Genomic DNA, 17,215 nt, shown 5'->3' with positions numbered 1-17,215 from the left:
CCAAAGAACCGTATGACACTAGCAACGGGTGAAAGATATTACATGCATTTTTATTTCTTCTTTCACCTAATTGAAATAGAATTGATAACGATTAGAAACCAAGCTCATAATATAAAAATACCGTTGATTAATAATGTGCAATAAATATAAATTAAATAAGAGTTGGAAAAGATTGTTCTAGTGGAACGGTATTTTTGTCATTTTTTGATTCACACTATTATTTGGTATTTTTTATACACGAAATCTGGCCACACTGGAAGCAGAGGAAGGCAGAGTGAGGGAGGAATTTTTAACAAATTGCAATAAAATATAAGTAAAAAAACAGCAATAAAATCTTTATATTTGATCGAAACAGTGTGTGTGTGTGTATGTGTGTGCTTGGGGCATAGACGCATATTCTAAAGACCCTATATAAAGCACCCGCGTATCCTTAGCCAACCAGATCAGATTTAGGGCCAATCACAGAAATTGGCAGAAAGAACAAAAACAACAACAACAACAATACCAACTAACCAACACACACACAAACCAGTTTAGATGATGAGCAGCAGAACGGACAACAGCACGACGGACGGCTCCTCAATACGATTCAGCGATCACACACTGGACAAAGCCACCAAGGCCAAGGTAACATTGGAGAACTACTACAGCAATTTGGTGACACAATACGGCGAGCGTAAGCAACGTCTGGCCAAATTGGAGGCCCAGCTGAAGGACGAAAGTCTAACAGAATCGCAACGGCAAGAGAAACGTCTGCAACATGCGCAAAAGGAGACGGAATATTTACGTCTCAAGCGATTACGTTTGGGTGTCGAGGATTTCGAGGCACTCAAAGTGATTGGACGCGGTGCGTTCGGTGAGGTGCGTTTAGTACAGAAAAAGGATACGGGCCATGTGTATGCCATGAAGGTGCTACGTAAGGCTGATATGCTTGAGAAGGAGCAAGTGGCGCATGTACGGGCGGAGAGGGATGTGCTTGTCGAGGCCGATCATCAGTGGGTGGTCAAGATGTATTACAGTTTTCAGGTGAGCTAACCACAACAACAACCAACACCAACAATAACAACGCAAAACAAAAGAATTGTGTTAAACACACAAACACAGAGAGAGAAACACACTCACACACACACACACAAACAAACAAACAACACATGTACTCTCGGACACGAACACACATAAACAGTCATCATCATACACATCCAGAAAATCAATAAACCAATACAAGTGCAGAGGCAGAGGCAAACACCAAAAGTGTCTTGCCAATCATATGGTCTTCTACTTTCCCTTCCCTTCCCTCACACATCTCACCATCCCATCCTATCACACCTCTTCCCTTTTACCCTTCAGACTGTGTTTTTTGGTGAAAGTTCTTCTATAAAAACGTATACATCTACAGTGATGCCTGGCTATAAACCATTTATACAAAATTCTAAACAATTTGTTATGCTTTTTATGCCCATACACAGGACCAGGTCAATTTATATTTGATAATGGAATTCTTGCCCGGAGGTGACATGATGACGCTATTAATGAAAAAGGACACACTATCCGAGGAGTGCACACAGTTCTATATCAGTGAGACGGCATTAGCGATCGATTCGATACACAAACTCGGTTTCATACACAGGGACATTAAGCCAGATAATTTACTGCTCGATGCACGGGGGCATCTCAAGGTAGAATCCTGTGGACATATACAGAATGCGATTATAATGGTTTGGTTTGGTTTGTTTTTTGCAGCTTTCTGACTTCGGTTTGTGCACTGGTTTAAAGAAGTCACATCGCACAGACTTTTATCGCGATTTGTCGCAAGCAAAACCATCCGATTTTATTGGCACCTGTGCCAGGTAAGAGAGAACTTCACTTATACAGAGAAAAAAAGGTGATAGTAATCACACACATTTGTTTTTTTATTTTTATTTTTATTAGCCCCATGGACTCAAAGCGACGAGCCGAGTCATGGAAACGAAATCGACGCGCCTTGGCTTACAGTACGGTGGGAACGCCGGATTATATAGCCCCCGAAGTATTCCTGCAGACTGGCTATGGACCTGCCTGCGATTGGTGGTCGCTGGGCGTCATCATGTACGAAATGTTAATGGGCTATCCGCCATTCTGTTCAGATAATCCACAGGATACTTATCGCAAAGTAATGAATTGGCGTGAAACATTGATATTTCCACCGGAAATTCCCATATCCGAGGAGGCCAAAGAGACGATTATCAATTTCTGTTGCGAGGCGGATCGTCGACTTGGCTCTCAGCGTGGTCTCGATGATTTGAAATCGGTGCCGTTCTTTCGTGGCGTGGATTGGGAGCATATACGTGAACGTCCAGCAGCAATACCCGTTGAAGTGCGCTCCATCGATGATACGTCCAATTTCGATGAGTTTCCCGATGTCTCACTGGAGATACGTAAGTGTTAATCTCCCACTCTCTCTCTCTCTCTCTTACTCTAAGACTTGCCCATCAACTTTAACTGTTTTTGTTTTGCTTTCCTATAGCATCGGCCCCTATACCGCAGGGCGGTGAAATTGCCAAGGATTGGGTCTTCATTAACTATACGTACAAGCGATTCGAAGTGCGAAATTTGGAATGAAGCGAGCAGCACCAGCCGCCGCCGCATGGTTGCCACAATTTGCCACCCACATTATCACCGTCGTAGGCGTAGTCGTTCTTCTCCTCATCGTCGTCGTCGCTGTCGTCGACGACATGAAGTTGTCTCTCTAACACCATCGCCTCTGCAGCCGCCGCTGTCACCGTCGCCGCCGCCGCCGCCACCACCATCACCACCACCAAGAGCAAATTTAATTTTCCTTTTTGAATATCTTACCTACATGTGTATTTAAATACTAGCTAACATTTGTGATTCCAAAAAAAAAAACAAAAAACAAAACAAACGAAACAAAACAAAAAAAATGAAACAAAAATCGAGCAAACAAAAACGAAGCGAAAATCGTCATCGTTGCCGCCTCTTCAATTAAGTTAAACGCTATTACTAATACCCCCATGGCCCTAACCACCACCAACAATCCACTATCCTTGGCTTTGTTTAACCACCTAAACGTTGTCCATCTGTAAATGTCTATGATATATATATCTATATATATATATATATGTACATTGACAATTGATATTTAGTTGTTTTTTTTTTTTTTTGGCAATTGTTTTAATATATATATATTAATTGCTTCTCCTTCTCGCCTTCTTTATTGGGCGCAGCAGCAAGAACAATAACAAGAAAAAATTTCAGTTAACATTTATCATTTAGCCAATTGACAAAAACTAAAATAAAATATTAAAACAAAATATATGTTAAGGTTATCTCTCTCTCTTTCTCACTCGCTCAAAAATCGATTTGTAATTCCGCATATTCGAAATTTATTGCAACTAAAACAATATTAAATTTCAATTTATGGATTTACGAATCGAAATTTGAGTTTAAAAAAGAAAGGAGAAAGCCTGTTTTCGAAATTTTTAGGCACGTTATTTATACCGATAAAAATTGTTTTTGATCAATTAAATTATTTAATCACACAAATTAGTTACTAAATATCCCACAACAACAACAAGATCAGCAGCAGCAGCAGCAATAATAATTATATATATTTATATGTATATCGGTTTCGTTCTATGTACTATTCTATATACATAAATGATCCCCACCCACCACTCCAACAAACAAAACAAAAACAAAAATCCTCACAGAGATAATGCAAAATATCTTTCCCTCAAGTTCTTTCAATTTGTAGAGTTCTTCTTCCCTTTGAAGTTTTTTGAGTTCCTTGTAATAGTTGTAGTTCGAAGTTACCAACAAAACAAAAAAGAAAAAAAAACAAAAACAAGAACAAGAAAAAAGGAAAACAGAATTCGATATCGAAATTACGGATAGCAGTTGCATAATGCAAACTTAAATACTAATTAATGTGTGTATGTAATAACAACAACAGCAGCAGCAAGAAAAAGTTTTAAGAAATTATTTTTGGTAATAGAATTCTAATAATAACAATAAGAATAATGCATACGGATAATAATGCAACACGCAAAAAATAAGAAAAAACACAAAAACAAGACGAAAAAAAAAACGAAAGATAATAAAAAAAAAAAGAAAATTGAGAAAAATGCAATAATAAATGAAACATGTGCATAATATGAATTAACAAAAAGAAAAAGAGAAGAAAATGCTTTCAAGTTTTCATTTTCAAATTTCAGACTGATGTTCGTCAATTTGGAAAACGTTTGGAATATCAAAAGGGATTGATCAATTTCCAATATCTTTTCGTAATATAGGAGATATACATATATAAAACAAAATTTTTGTATATATATTCAAATTAATTCGTTTTGGTTTATTTTACTTAACTAACTGTGTTAACAGTTTACTATTGGTTTTAAATCTACTTTATATGTATATATAGTATATATGTATCTAAGGAGAAGAAAAAAAAACGACAAGTCGTTAAGTGAAAGAAAATATAAACCCTTTCCTGTATCTGCTGTCCCCGATCCTTTGGTATCTCTTATCCCTTTAACAAATTTTAAACGAAGACGCAATAGAGCGTCTCTCTGGGACAGCAAGATTTTGAAAACAATAAACAATTAGTAAAAACAAAACATAGATAGGTATAATGGTTACACATGTGTATGTAAATATGTAGGTGGTAGATGGTTCTCTTAGTTCTCCTTTTTCGTTTCGGGCTCATCCTTTTGGGTCTCCAGTTCTTCATCATAGTTGGTGTGTTTCTCGCCCGGGCGTAGCAGTTTGCCTACATAATCGTATTTCACCTTGAACTGTGATTCCCATTCCAGCACAGAATCCATTTCGGCGGGAGTTAAATCGCTCAAATCGTCATACTCCGTCTTATCGTTGGGCTCGGTATTGAATGTAGCCAAATTGCGGGATGCGTCACGACCGGCAAAGCTGGCATATGGTCCGCCGGGACCATAAAAACGTTTGCCCTTGGTCATATCGTATACACTGCCATTAACGCCAACCAGAACGCGACCATCGGGTTGATTGCCATCGAATTCCTTCAGTTCCTCAATGGTGAAATCTCTCTTCAATTTGGGTAATTCCGGTTCGGCTGGTTTCTGTGGTCCACGACCACCATCGTTGCGATCACGGATTATTTTGTATATTAGGTAAAAGATTACTGCCAAAAGTCCTATGTTCATAGGACTGGTCAAAATCTCATTAAGTATATCACCGACTGCCATATTGCACGCTGTTCTATAAGCTTCTCTTTACTTTTTGTTGCGATTCCGTGTACGGATGGTGAAACACTGGTAATATTTATGCAAACCCCTATAACGATGATTGGCTGATTTTTATATTTTCTATATTTCGTATTCGTTCAGATAAGCAACGATAAGCGTGACAATCAAATTGTTGAGCTACAAGTGTTTGCCAGTATGTGTGTGTGTGCGTGTGTGTGTAGGTGGGGGTGTGGGGTTAGTACTTAGTTCAACGTTGGAACCAGTTCGATGAAATAGTATTTTGCTCCGCTTGAGTCATCAAACTAACTTAAATGCTCAATTATCTCTTCTTTTTTATCAGTTAAAAATTCAGCTTATTTTTCCAAAATATTAACAAAAAAGATTGCTTTTCGAATTAAAAAAAAAAGAGCTATAAGCCATTGAATAAAGGAGTCACAACAAAAGAACTAGTGATCTTGGCTTAGAACTGAACCACTAACTCACTGATGACGATAATAATAATAATAATATTATTTTCGATATCTATACTAGTTCCCGCGATAAATCATTTAATCTATCTAACGACTTGTAGGTTACCTTTTGGATATTTGTTAAGAATCAATTATTGAACAGAAAATAAATAAATCTAATGCATAAAACATTTTCACAGGCAATTTAATTAAAATATGGCTTGTCATTCGAAATCAGTTACGTAAATTCGATAATAAATGATTACCTAATAATATTACTTACTTGACCATTTAGTTATCCACGAGAATTTATATAAATTTTCCATTACCGTCTTAACGGTTAATTCATCTGAAAGCAATAAAGGAAGCCTTATAAATAAAACGTGTACATATTTGATAAATGTTTTGAATATGAATTCAATTTGGGAAGAAACAGTATTGTACAGAGCCAAAGCGTTTTGGGTTTGTATTCACTTATGATGACGACATCAATGCTGATGGATCTGGCGTACTCTACGTACAGATGCCACATTTCCGGTTGTATCCTTAGACACAAACTGAAGCATACTTTTAGGCTTTAATGGGAAATATTTCTTATTGGTTTTTTTCATTTAGCAAAATAATAGAAAATGAATTAGGAATTGAATTGATTTATTTGAAATATTTCTTTTTTTTTCGGTCCATTTTTACTATACTATAGTCTCGAGTGCGAGTGCTAACTTAAATGCTTACCTTGTGAAAGAACTTCTACTAAAATCACATTCAGCAACTCGATTCTCGGATCTGACTCAAAGAATTCTTTTTTTTTTTTCTTCTTTCTTTTCTTTTCATTAAACTTAAGACTTATTTACGAAACAAAACGACAACAAAGTATGAAAATTTAAAAAAAAAAAAAAAAAAAGTCAATAAAAAAAAACACAAAACAAAAACGTAAGCGTTGTACAATTTAAATTTATGTATATATATATATATATTTTCATTTCTTCTCTCATTCTAGCCATCTCTTTATCTCCAATCTCCTCCAACTCGTTTATCTATCTGCAATTGCGCTTGATTTTTCTTTTTTCCTTTTTTTTTTTTTTTGTAAGTGTTCTATGAGTGTGTGTGTGTGTTTGTATGCGGATTTGGTTGTCTTTACTCTTAACAAGAATTTCGTCAAGTTTTTGTTATTAATTTTTTCCCATTTATGCGAAACCATTACAGACATAAGAATAAAGATTTCAAATTCGGATTTTGAGTGGAGGTCCCCAAAAATTGGAGGATCAGCGTGTTTGGTGTCTGTGTGTGTGTGTGTTTGTCTGTTGTGTGTGCGTGAATCGGAATATATAGCTAGTTGTATATATGTATATACTACATATTTGAATGTATTAGCATATAGAGAAACTACAGACTACAAGAAGTGGTTGGTTGGTTGGTTGGGCGACGGCAAAACTTTACAATTGGATGGATATGGAAATTACAAAAAAAAAAAATACAAAAAAAACGAAAGGAAAACCCTACAGAAACACACAATTTACACACAATTCTGTTTTAATCGTTTTACATATCAAGTTCGATCGATTTGTCATTCTAGGGGGAGAGAGATCAGGATAGATCGGTTGATTTCATCTGTCTGGGTATAGTTTTGTTAGTTTGATTTTGTTTAACATCTTCTTTGCTTGAAATCTTTATTTGGATGCTTGTAACGACACGGGCAAAGGGTGGGGTGGGGGGGTTGGAAGGTTGGATACTCTTTGTATTATCGCTTGTTCGATTTTTTGTTGTTTTTGTTTCTTTACTGATGGTGGTTTAAGTGGAGAACGCAGATTGGGATAGGCGGCAGTAGATCCATCATAAAAATTATAATTGTAAAATGTTAAAAGTTTTTAACTATATGCTTAAAGTCTAGTGAAAAAATGTATACATAGACAAATATGTATGGGGTAATTTCTCTCAGTGTGTCTGTCTGTCTGTGTGTGGTTGTGTGTGTATGGTTGAGGGACTGGAAGGGATACGGTGGTGTTGTGGGAGGGAGGGAAGGGAAGGTAAGGGGAAGCGTGGGTTCCTTGTAAGTTATGCTATGCGCTTTGCAACTATTTATAAATTTAATTTAATTTAAATTGAATTACAAGTAATGTGTTTTGGGTTTCTCTTAATTCCTCTTGTTTTCTCGCTTTCTCTGTCTCTCTCTTTCTATTTTTCATCAAATATTGTAGCTTAATTAATTTTCTACGCCTTTGCACTTGCTTTGATTTTTGCTTGCTACAAAATTTTATTTTCCACATTTCCTTTTTTCTTTTACTTTTTTTATGTTTTTTTTTTTTTGTTTTTTTTGTTTGTTTTGTTGTTATCTTTTGCTTTGTTTATTTTGTTTGAATTTTTTATATTTTTGTTTTACTTAATTTTTTGTTGTGTTTTTTGTAATTTTGTATAATTTTTTGCTTTCGTTCCATTTTTGGGGGGTTGTTTTTTTTTACTCTTTCTTTCTTTGCTGACTTGCCCTACGTTCAATAGTAAAATGTATATATATATATATATATATATATATAAGTGTATATATATAATTATATATAATATTTATATAGTAATATGTACGTTTAAGAATTACATTAATATAGGACATAAATCTAAGAGGGCTGGCTGGCTATAGGCTTTCTATATAATTGAGGGGGGGTTGGAGGTTGGGGGAGGGAGGATAAAAACGGATTAGAATTTGGGGGATCAGTTTATCATGGCTTGGTTAGGTAAGTGAGTGAGTGAGAGTAGTGGGGAAAAAAGGATCAGGGTAAAGTGTGGTGGGTGGGGATTGGTTTTTTTTTTTTTGTTTTCTTAGGGGGCAGGTGGAAACTTTGTATAATCGTATTTTTAATTAGTAGTAAAATGTTTCATCATTTTTTGTTGTTGTCGTTTGTTGTTGTTGTTTGTTTTGTTTTGCTTTTGTTGTTGTTGTTGTTGTTGTTGTGTTGTGTTTGTATATACAATTCGTTATGTGGGCTTAGGACTGATCATCGATCAATAGCATGACCTGTTGCGTTGTCGTCTGTGGATTTCGCGTGCATTCCACCTGATGAGCATTCCAATCCTTGCGCTGACAAAATTCCGAGCAATACGGCGTTTTCCTGCACAGTGAGCACTCGGCTAATGCCTCTCGATTACAGTTGGCGCACTAAAAAACAAAATAGACAGTGACACAGATGGTAAATGAGTGTGGGTGCGAAAGAGAAGAAGCAACATTTTGCCTATTGGAATTCCCAACTGGGGATTGAGTTTGGGGTTCTCCATTTGCTCACCTTCTTGGCCGATATGATCTCATTGCCATGCAACGAGCCAGATATATTCGGATCATCGATATCCGCATGGACTTGGACACGCATCGCACTGACAGCCGCATCGCGTTCCTTTTGCAGCACTTCAATGCGCCGATCAAAGTTTTGTTTCATATCGTTTAGCAACCGTTTAAAGTCATTCGTTGCCTTGACCATGGTGCAATAGACATGCTCGATATTCTTCATTGATTGGGTGCTATCCAAGACGGCAATGGAGGCTGCATCATTGATATTCACCACAAACGTTTCACGCTCGTAGGGATTACCCATTTGCGATTGATCGACCAGCTCGTTGGATGTATCCAAACTATCATTCAGTGCGGCCCATGGCTCATCCTTGGATGTGATATTATCCTCAGCGAGGAACATATTATTCTCATCGACAACATTCGCTGCCGCTGTGGCAGCTGCAACAGCAGCTGCATTAACATCCACATTGTTGCTGCTATTCCCTCCGCCACTTGTGTTGTTGTTATTGTTGGTATTACTGTTGTTGTTGTTGCTATGATGGGCATTACGTTTACGTTTGGGTCCCGGCTCCATATCGAGATCCGTTTGATTTCGCTTTCGTCGCTTATAGGGCGTAAACAAGCGTACAGGGCCGGAAGCTGTGAAATTAAGAACGGAACATATAGTGAATAGTGGTGAGATCAAATCAAATGGCACTCAAATGACTCAAGCACGATCTGGGTCTGGTGTATTTAGGAGCAAATGTAACATGGGCGGGACAAGAGACTCTTAGTTAACCAAACGAATATCGAACTCTAATGATCTTGCACCACCTTGTGAAGGTCTTGAAAGGTCTAAAGAAACTAACAGAGTAAATCTCTAATCAAACTCTCGTTCTCTAGAAGGATATCTGTGGTTTCTCATCCGTGGAGTTGAACTGGATTTTAAGTTGGATCATCGGAATTGATGTTCGTTTGGTTTGGAGCTTATTCTCAAGTCTTAGTCGTCCAGTATTGCACTTGCTCTTCTTGGATTGCTTAGAGAATTTCAATGGATGGATGGATGGGTGGGTATTTTGGTTTTGAGTGTGTGTGTGCGGGTATGTGGGTGTCTGTGTGTTGAATCTCTCACCTGACTCACCTGCTTCATCGTCACAACACACGGTGCAACTGCAGTTGGTGGCATGCGGCGTTAGGGCACCCTCATCGATGAGAGATTGCAATGATTTGCCGCCATATTTGATGGAACGTTTCCAATCCTTGCTGGAGCCCCTCCCACATACGTGTTCAAATTCGCTGGGTGTATGCCATTTATCTTTATATTTAACACATCGTCCGCGGCCACCGGAGCCCAGTTTGCTGCGATACAATTCGGCGCAGGTGGTTTTACAACGAATCTGGAAGACCTCCATATGTTGGGTGGCACTTTCTGTCGTCCATGTGGAGCCGGAATTGGTGTGTGCATGATGGGTGCCACTGCCGCCGCCTGGACCACCACCGCCGCCGCCCGAGTGCTCCAGAGTGGCCATGCTGCTGTCATGGCTATTGTTGCTGCCAGAGCCATCGTGATTCAGTCCAATTGTGTTTGTGGCGGTTGTATTGGTGCTAGCACTGCCATTGCCACCACCGGCAGCACCACCACCGCCGCCGCCGCCTGCCCCTCCTCCGCCAGCCGTACTCTGGGTTTGCGTCTGTTGTTGCTGCTGCTGCTGGATGACAATCGTTTTGAGGTCACCACCCATGCTCACTGTGCTGCCGGAGAGATAGCCATTGTTATCGACGCACAGCATCGGCTTGAAGTGAGGCAATTGATCGGGGGTAATCACATTAAACGCTGTGCCGGTTATCATCGAGCCAATGGGCAGTGAAACTGGCACAGAGACAACACCACCGCCGCCTCCGCCACCAGCACTAGCCCCGCCGCCTCCGCCGCCGCTGCCTGCTGTACCGTTGCCTCCGCCGCCGCCGCTGCCGCTATTGTCGGTATTGTTAACGGAGGAGGATGTGACCATGCGAACTTTTGTATCCAACTGCATTACCATGGCGCACATATTATTTTATGCACGTACCGGGAATGACACGGGACACGAGATGATGATTTCCCGCGTCACATGAATTTCATGTGAACAACGTTGTTGGTGTTGGTTGGTGTCGCCGTTGTCGTTGATGTTGTTGTTGTTGTTGTTAGTTAGTTGGTGTTTTTTCCGTATATTATTTTGTGTTTTTTTTTTTTTTTTGTTTTTTGTTCCCAAAATTTCCGTGTACGCAAAAATGGAAAAACCAAAGGAGAAGAAAATTCGAATGTAAGTAAACAACAGAACACAAGCAGAAGAAACACACACAGCATGGGAAAATGAAAATCGGTATACACAACAATTTGCGCCACAAAATCAGGGATGGGGTACGGGTGAAGGCGGAGAGGAAGGAGGGGTGGTTGGGCGGGTGGGTGGTGGGTTATGCTGCTGCTCCTAGCTTAGACTTGGAGCACCGCGCGCATTTTTGTTGCGCCGTTGGGCCAACATTTGCCCTCCTTCTTCGGCGCCGTCATACACACACACACCCCCAACCTCCTGCTTCCCTCCTCCTGCTCCCTTCACCCTTTCTGCACATCACCTCTCCTTGGGCGCACGCTATCTCTCTCATTCACACACATACATATACATACATACACATACACATACATACAGGCAGCTTTCTACAACTGCGCAGAGTCGAGTCGAGTCGAGTCGTGTTGAGTTGAGCAGAGCACAGAGCAAAGCACAGGAGACATGAGCAGGATTGGGACGCAGCAGAAGCTTACACATTCCCAACCCCCTCCGCTTACGTTCTCACCATTCTCTCTTATTGCCTGCTGCTGCTGCTGCTATCGCCGCGCAAATTGAAAGCCGTGCTAAAAGTTTTGTGTGCGTTTCGTTACCTGATGATGCTGCTGCTGCTGGTGTTGTTGATGCTGATGATGTTGTGTTTGATGATGATGCTGTGGACTTTCGAGAATCACCTCCTCTTTTACCACATCGTCGGCCAGTGCCGTCAAATCTTTCACTTCGCGTATCCTGCTCAAATGCAGTTCCGTTGAGGAATCCACTTGTTCCATAATTTTACGCGCTCTCCACTCTCACACCAGCTCTCTCTCTCTCTCTCACTCGCTATCTCACTCACACTTAACACACGCATACACTACACTCTCGGCTGCCAATTGTTGTTGTTGTTGTGTTGTTAAATGTTGTTGTTATATTTCACTCGCTTTTACTTTTCTTTTTTCATCGAAGTTCATCGAATTTTGTTGCAACTTGCAATTGGATACGATGTCCGCCGATGTCTTGCGCTGCTGCTGCTGCTGCTGTTGCTGTTGTTGTTGGCGTTGGCGCTGTTGTTGTGTTGCGCTGTTGTTTCGTTTCGTTAACTGTCGCTTGTGTGTGTGTGTGTTTCGCGCGCGCTTAACATTTATATTCTCATAGTGTATATTTTATCGTTTATTGACATTGCACTGCATTTGGTTATTCACATTTTTTTGGTTTAAAATTTATATTTTATTTTTATTCCTCCTCTTCTTCCTCATAGTCAAGGGTTGCCAGAATATTACATTTGCTTTTCTACTAATATTGGCATCACTACCAAATAGTGTTGCCATATAAACATTAGAAACGATTATCGATAGCTTGATATCGACTTTTTCGATATACATTTTTACACTTCCCTGAACATTTTTTTCTTTCACGAACTACCAAAGAATACCAGAAAGAGACAAATTTCCCAAAAAAATACCAGAAAGAGTAAACAGTCCTAAGGGTGAGAGTAATAGTTCTAAAGGTGCGAGTAATAGTCCTAAGGGTGCGAGTAATAGTCCTAAGGGTGAGAGTAATAGTCCTAAGGGTGAGAGTAATAGTTAAATACATTAAAATAAAATGGTAATTTCTGGTTTTATCAATATAAATATAAATGTTTTAAAAATAATACGAAAAAAATAGCACTACCAAGCTTATACACACTTAAAACTATTCTATCATTTTGGCTCTGAATGCAACGTCATGGAATAGCTTTTTCTGCATCCAATTGAAACAATGATTCCTTAATCACAGAAAGCTATCAACTAAGTTTCATTAAAAACTTATGAATGGGAATGATAATGGGTTAGATGGATATTTTGTAATTTAATATCATGTCTTATATTGTTTCAGGCCGATGTCGATGTCTTTATAAGCAATTACACCCTCGTCGACCCAGAGATCTATCAGCTATGGATCGAAGGATTTTCGTGTAATAACCAATTTGTATATCCATGTACATAAATAATTAGTTTTATACTCTTATAGCCAGCGAAGCTGTATGTTATTTAAAGCAGAAAGGATTCGGACATTCCATGGGCGCTCCAATTGACTTGATTGCCTCTGATGTTTTGGATCACTATCGTACTTATTCGCTCATTGAGCTCTACCTTCATGCACCCACCAAATTAATGGTAATTTAATGATAACAATTTAATAACACTCAATGATAACTGTTATTTTCTATTTTGTAAGGAACAATCATGCTTTCAACTGGAAACTCACACACGAGACTTGATCATAGAAAAATATTATTCGATTGATGATGTGGTGGCTCGTGAGATATTAGGCAAAAAACTGACATCCCGATATCGCAAGGATCTGGATGAAGTAGCTGAAAAGACATGTGTCAAGCTGAAATCATGTCGTCGACAATTTGACAATGTTAAACGCATTTTCAAAGCTGTGGAGGAGCTACCAGGAACTTTGACGAATAACATAAAACATCTGTTCTTCATCTCCAATGATCTGGCCAAGTAGGCATATTAGTTCTAGCTTCATTCTTTACAATCAAAGAGACGAGATAATTTTGGTCTGTTCTCGTTTTGTGTCAATAGGAAATATGCATGCATTGTATTCTTGGCCTGCCTGCGCTTCGAGACGACAAAGAAAAAGTTGCAATATTTGAGTTTTGACGATTTATTAACCTGCTCGCACGCCATAATGATCTATTGGACGTATACTTACCAGGTAAACGATATGGTTTTCAATATAAAGGACTGAGATAAAGCATTCTTTTCTAAACTAATAGCACACGGGTCCGGAGTACTACGACACCGAAATGGATAAAGAATTTCTTCTAGATCTACGCGAATTGCGCTGTCTGCTCGATAAGGAAAAAGAGATCAAACAGTGAGTCAAAATTACAAATCCTATTGATATATTAATAATATATTATTTCATCCCTCAGTCTTGTCTGTTTCCGCCTCAAGCCTGTCCTGCTGGAACGTGCCTTTCACGAATTGGACAACAATTTTCGGTTCGATTCTTTAGTAAACCAAAAAAAAATATATAATAATTATACTTTTTAATTTTTAGATCATATTGGCGTGCTTTAATTACAATTGCCTGTAATCTGCATCGCAATCGTGAATTGCGTGATCTCTTTGTTGATCTCTGTGAGAAATTAATTGATCCCTGGCGTCAGAACGGCTGGAATCGTGAGCAAGTAAACAAATTTCTTGCCTCTATAACGCAGAGTGTCCTGGACCTGGAAATATCCAGGTAGGATTTCAATTTTTCGACTATTATTATGGAGCAAATTTCAAACTTAATTCTCTCGTTTTTTATTTGACAGAGATCAAGAGACTCGATGTTTGTGGGATCGTTACATGCAGGTCATTACCATATGCTTGGATAGAATGTATCATATTTAAATTGTTTTGTTTTTGTGTGTTATTTATTTAGCATTTCATTTTTTCCCCCAAAAAATCAAATATGATGGAATAAGAGTGAAATAGTATATAATTTAGTTAATCTTAGTTTAGATAGATCTGTTTTTTATTAAATATATTAATACTTGACTGAATATTTTGTTTAATTTTTAATGGATGGACATCAACGTGAATTTTGCAGCGTGGTTTCTTAAAATAAATAACTAATGCAAAGACCCTTCAAAGTAGGCTATAGAAAATATGAGAAAAACCGTTGTTCGAGATGCGCTGGATAGAAATATTCCTCACTTTCGAAGGACGTGGTAAAGTTGTAAATAAAAAAATCTATTGTGAAAGCTTTTTGCAAAATTTTCCATTGAGCGGGGCGGAATGGCACATGCCCACTCCCACCCCCATGTGCAACAGAGAGCATGTAAGCTTTCGATGCAGTCCGCTTGCCGCGTTGCCAGACAAAAGAAATGCATTGAGACGGTGTCTCACGGTATGTCTGGCAACACCCACCCAACTATTTCGAAGGGAAGTGGTTGAAGCTGTGGGAAAAGCTTCCCTCTCAGATACTTTTCGCATTCCGTGTTTGTAAACAAGCAAATATTACACAAATATCTTTATAGAGAAGCCAAAAAATTTAGTTGTTTTTTTTTAAATATGGAAATGCAAGAGTTTTGGTAAGTCTTTGGATTTTAATATATCTGCAAATTACAAGAGTTACATAAAATTGAGTACGTGTGCGTGCATAATTTAGCGAATAGTGTGTGCAGATTAGAACCCACACACTCAAGTTTGCACACACACACACACACTTACACACAAACTCGGAAAATTGTTCGCTTTGTGGAAAAGCGAGCAACAGTTGCTTTTCAGCGCCATGTTTTTTCCAATGGGGTTGATTTTTTGGTCTCTGGTTTCGTTTTCTATATATCCTTCTACAGCGAGAATCTGGAAGAATTGGAGGATGATACATATGATGAGGAGAAATCAGCTCGCACCTCGGATGAAAATCGCAAGTATGTGTATAATTAAGTAATAGTTGTGTAGGAACGCCTCATCAAACTGTTTCATAGTCTTCATAAAATTAAAATCAACTTTAATAAAATAATTTTTTAAGTTTTTAATGTCCTTTTAGTGTAATTATCGAATTATTTACCCCAAGTCCCATTTGTTACGTTATGATACGCCCCAAAAGTATGCAATAGTTTTGCTAATATTATTAATTATTTACAATATTCAAGACAAAATCACAGTGAGATTGAGAAACGGCGACGGGATAAAATGAACACCTACATCAACGAGCTCTCATCGATGATACCGATGTGCTATGCGATGCAACGGAAATTGGACAAGTTGACTGTCCTGCGGATGGCGGTGCAGCATTTACGGGGGATACGTGGAAGTGGCAGCCTTCATCCCTTAGCCGACTATAGGCCAAGTTTTCTATCCGATCAGGAGTTAAAAATGATCATATTGCAGGCATCAGAAGGATTTCTATTCGTTGTTGGTTGTGATCGAGGAAGTATACTTTACGTCTCGGACTCTGTCTCGAGTGTTTTGAATTGTACACAATCGGATCTATTGAACCAAAGTTGGTTCGATGTGCTGCATCCCAAGGATATTGGCAAGGTGAAGGAGCAGCTATCTTCTTTGGAGCAATGCCCACGTGAACGTCTAATCGATGCCAAGAGTAAGCGGACAAGTGCAACATTTCCTAATTCAAATTGACTAATCCAATTAACTTTTGTTTAGCCATGCTTCCTGTTAAGACAGATGTTCCCCAAAGCCTTTGCCGCCTGTGCCCTGGCGCAAGACGTTCTTTTTTCTGTCGCATGAAATTGCGTGCGGCCAACAATCAGATAAAAGAAGAATCGGACACATCTTCCAGTTCACGTAGCTCCACCAAACGTAAATCAAAGTTGAGCATTGATCACAAATATCGGGTTATACAGTGTACTGGCTACCTCAAATCGTGGACTCCCGTAAAAGATGAGGATCAGGATGGCGATAGCAATGATCAGACAACAAATATTTCGTGTTTAGTGGCCATCGGACGTATACCGCCAAATGCACTTAACTCCAGTGTTCCATCTTCGCTGGACACTCATCCCAATATACGGCATGTGCTTTTTATATCCCGCCATTCGGCGGAAGGCAAATTTCTTTTTGTCGATCAGCGGTAAGAACAGCGATTCCTTTCTCTCTTCTCCTCCCTCTTATCAATTTTTTTTTCTGTTGTTTTAGTGCAACTCTTGTCATCGGATTTCTACCTCAAGAGATTCTGGGCACCAGTTTTTACGAGTATTTTCACAGTGAGGATATTGGCGCACTGGTGGAATCCCACAAAATGGTCATGCAAGTACCCGAGAAGGTAACCACTCAGGTTTATCGCTTTCGTTGCAAGGACAATGGCTACATACAATTGCAGAGCGAATGGCGCGCATTTAAAAATCCCTGGACGAATGATATTGACTATATAATTGCCAAAAATTCTGTTTTCCTTTAGAATCGGAATAAAAACTATCTACATATTCAAAAAAAAAAAACTGACAATTTTATACAAAACACAAATAAAAACAGATAATTTATC

At 38.9% G+C, this 17,215-nt stretch overlaps 5 protein-coding genes across 7 annotated transcripts; 3 read left to right on the top strand and 2 right to left on the bottom strand.

The window, feature by feature from the left end:
* Positions 1 to 247: 247 nt before the first annotated feature.
* Positions 248 to 3,133, top strand: LOC6638984 (serine/threonine-protein kinase tricornered). The gene is made up of 5 exons (XM_002061805.4): positions 248 to 1,026; positions 1,467 to 1,676; positions 1,741 to 1,847; positions 1,930 to 2,414; positions 2,504 to 3,133. The coding sequence occupies exons 1-5, from the start codon at positions 538 to 540 to the stop codon at positions 2,596 to 2,598; spliced, it is 1,386 nt and encodes a 461-aa protein (XP_002061841.2). The 5' UTR covers positions 248 to 537; the 3' UTR covers positions 2,599 to 3,133.
* A 1,180-nt stretch (positions 3,134 to 4,313) lies between these two features.
* LOC6638985 (membrane-associated progesterone receptor component 1) lies at positions 4,314 to 5,434 on the bottom strand. The gene has a single exon (XM_002061806.4). It carries the CDS (start codon positions 5,214 to 5,216, stop codon positions 4,674 to 4,676), a length of 543 nt encoding a protein of 180 aa, XP_002061842.1. The 5' UTR covers positions 5,217 to 5,434; the 3' UTR covers positions 4,314 to 4,673.
* A 2,693-nt stretch (positions 5,435 to 8,127) lies between these two features.
* LOC6638986 (deformed epidermal autoregulatory factor 1) lies at positions 8,128 to 12,501 on the bottom strand. Of its 3 annotated transcripts, none has more exons than XM_015179062.3 (4): positions 11,836 to 12,501; positions 10,051 to 10,948; positions 8,935 to 9,578; positions 8,128 to 8,810 (listed from the first exon to the last, which is right to left on the bottom strand). In XM_015179062.3, exons 1-4 carry the CDS (start codon positions 12,010 to 12,012, stop codon positions 8,640 to 8,642), a joined length of 1,890 nt encoding a protein of 629 aa, XP_015034548.1. In that variant the 5' UTR covers positions 12,013 to 12,501; the 3' UTR covers positions 8,128 to 8,639. The 3 variants fall into 3 exon arrangements, with proteins under 3 accessions (XP_015034548.1, XP_002061843.1, XP_046868140.1); XM_002061807.4 differs by having other exon boundaries at positions 10,060 to 10,948; XM_047012184.1 differs by having other exon boundaries at positions 12,169 to 12,501.
* Positions 12,502 to 12,763: 262 nt separating this feature from the next.
* On the top strand, positions 12,764 to 14,771 carry LOC6638987 (acidic fibroblast growth factor intracellular-binding protein). The gene is made up of 9 exons (XM_002061808.4): positions 12,764 to 12,826; positions 13,097 to 13,175; positions 13,232 to 13,377; positions 13,439 to 13,719; positions 13,801 to 13,933; positions 13,995 to 14,095; positions 14,154 to 14,222; positions 14,282 to 14,467; positions 14,541 to 14,771. The coding sequence occupies exons 1-9, from the start codon at positions 12,824 to 12,826 to the stop codon at positions 14,617 to 14,619; spliced, it is 1,077 nt and encodes a 358-aa protein (XP_002061844.3). The 5' UTR covers positions 12,764 to 12,823; the 3' UTR covers positions 14,620 to 14,771.
* A 386-nt stretch (positions 14,772 to 15,157) lies between these two features.
* Positions 15,158 to 17,201, top strand: LOC6638988 (protein cycle). The gene is made up of 5 exons (XM_002061809.4): positions 15,158 to 15,302; positions 15,567 to 15,641; positions 15,867 to 16,315; positions 16,378 to 16,804; positions 16,870 to 17,201. The coding sequence occupies exons 1-5, from the start codon at positions 15,283 to 15,285 to the stop codon at positions 17,129 to 17,131; spliced, it is 1,233 nt and encodes a 410-aa protein (XP_002061845.1). The 5' UTR covers positions 15,158 to 15,282; the 3' UTR covers positions 17,132 to 17,201.
* Positions 17,202 to 17,215: the final 14 nt, after the last annotated feature.

This window comes from Drosophila willistoni, assembly GCF_018902025.1.
Source record: "Drosophila willistoni isolate 14030-0811.24 chromosome XR unlocalized genomic scaffold, UCI_dwil_1.1 Seg144, whole genome shotgun sequence".
Lineage (NCBI taxonomy): Eukaryota > Metazoa > Arthropoda > Insecta > Diptera > Drosophilidae > Drosophila > Drosophila willistoni.
This window is presented reverse-complemented; position numbering and strand designations above follow the sequence as displayed.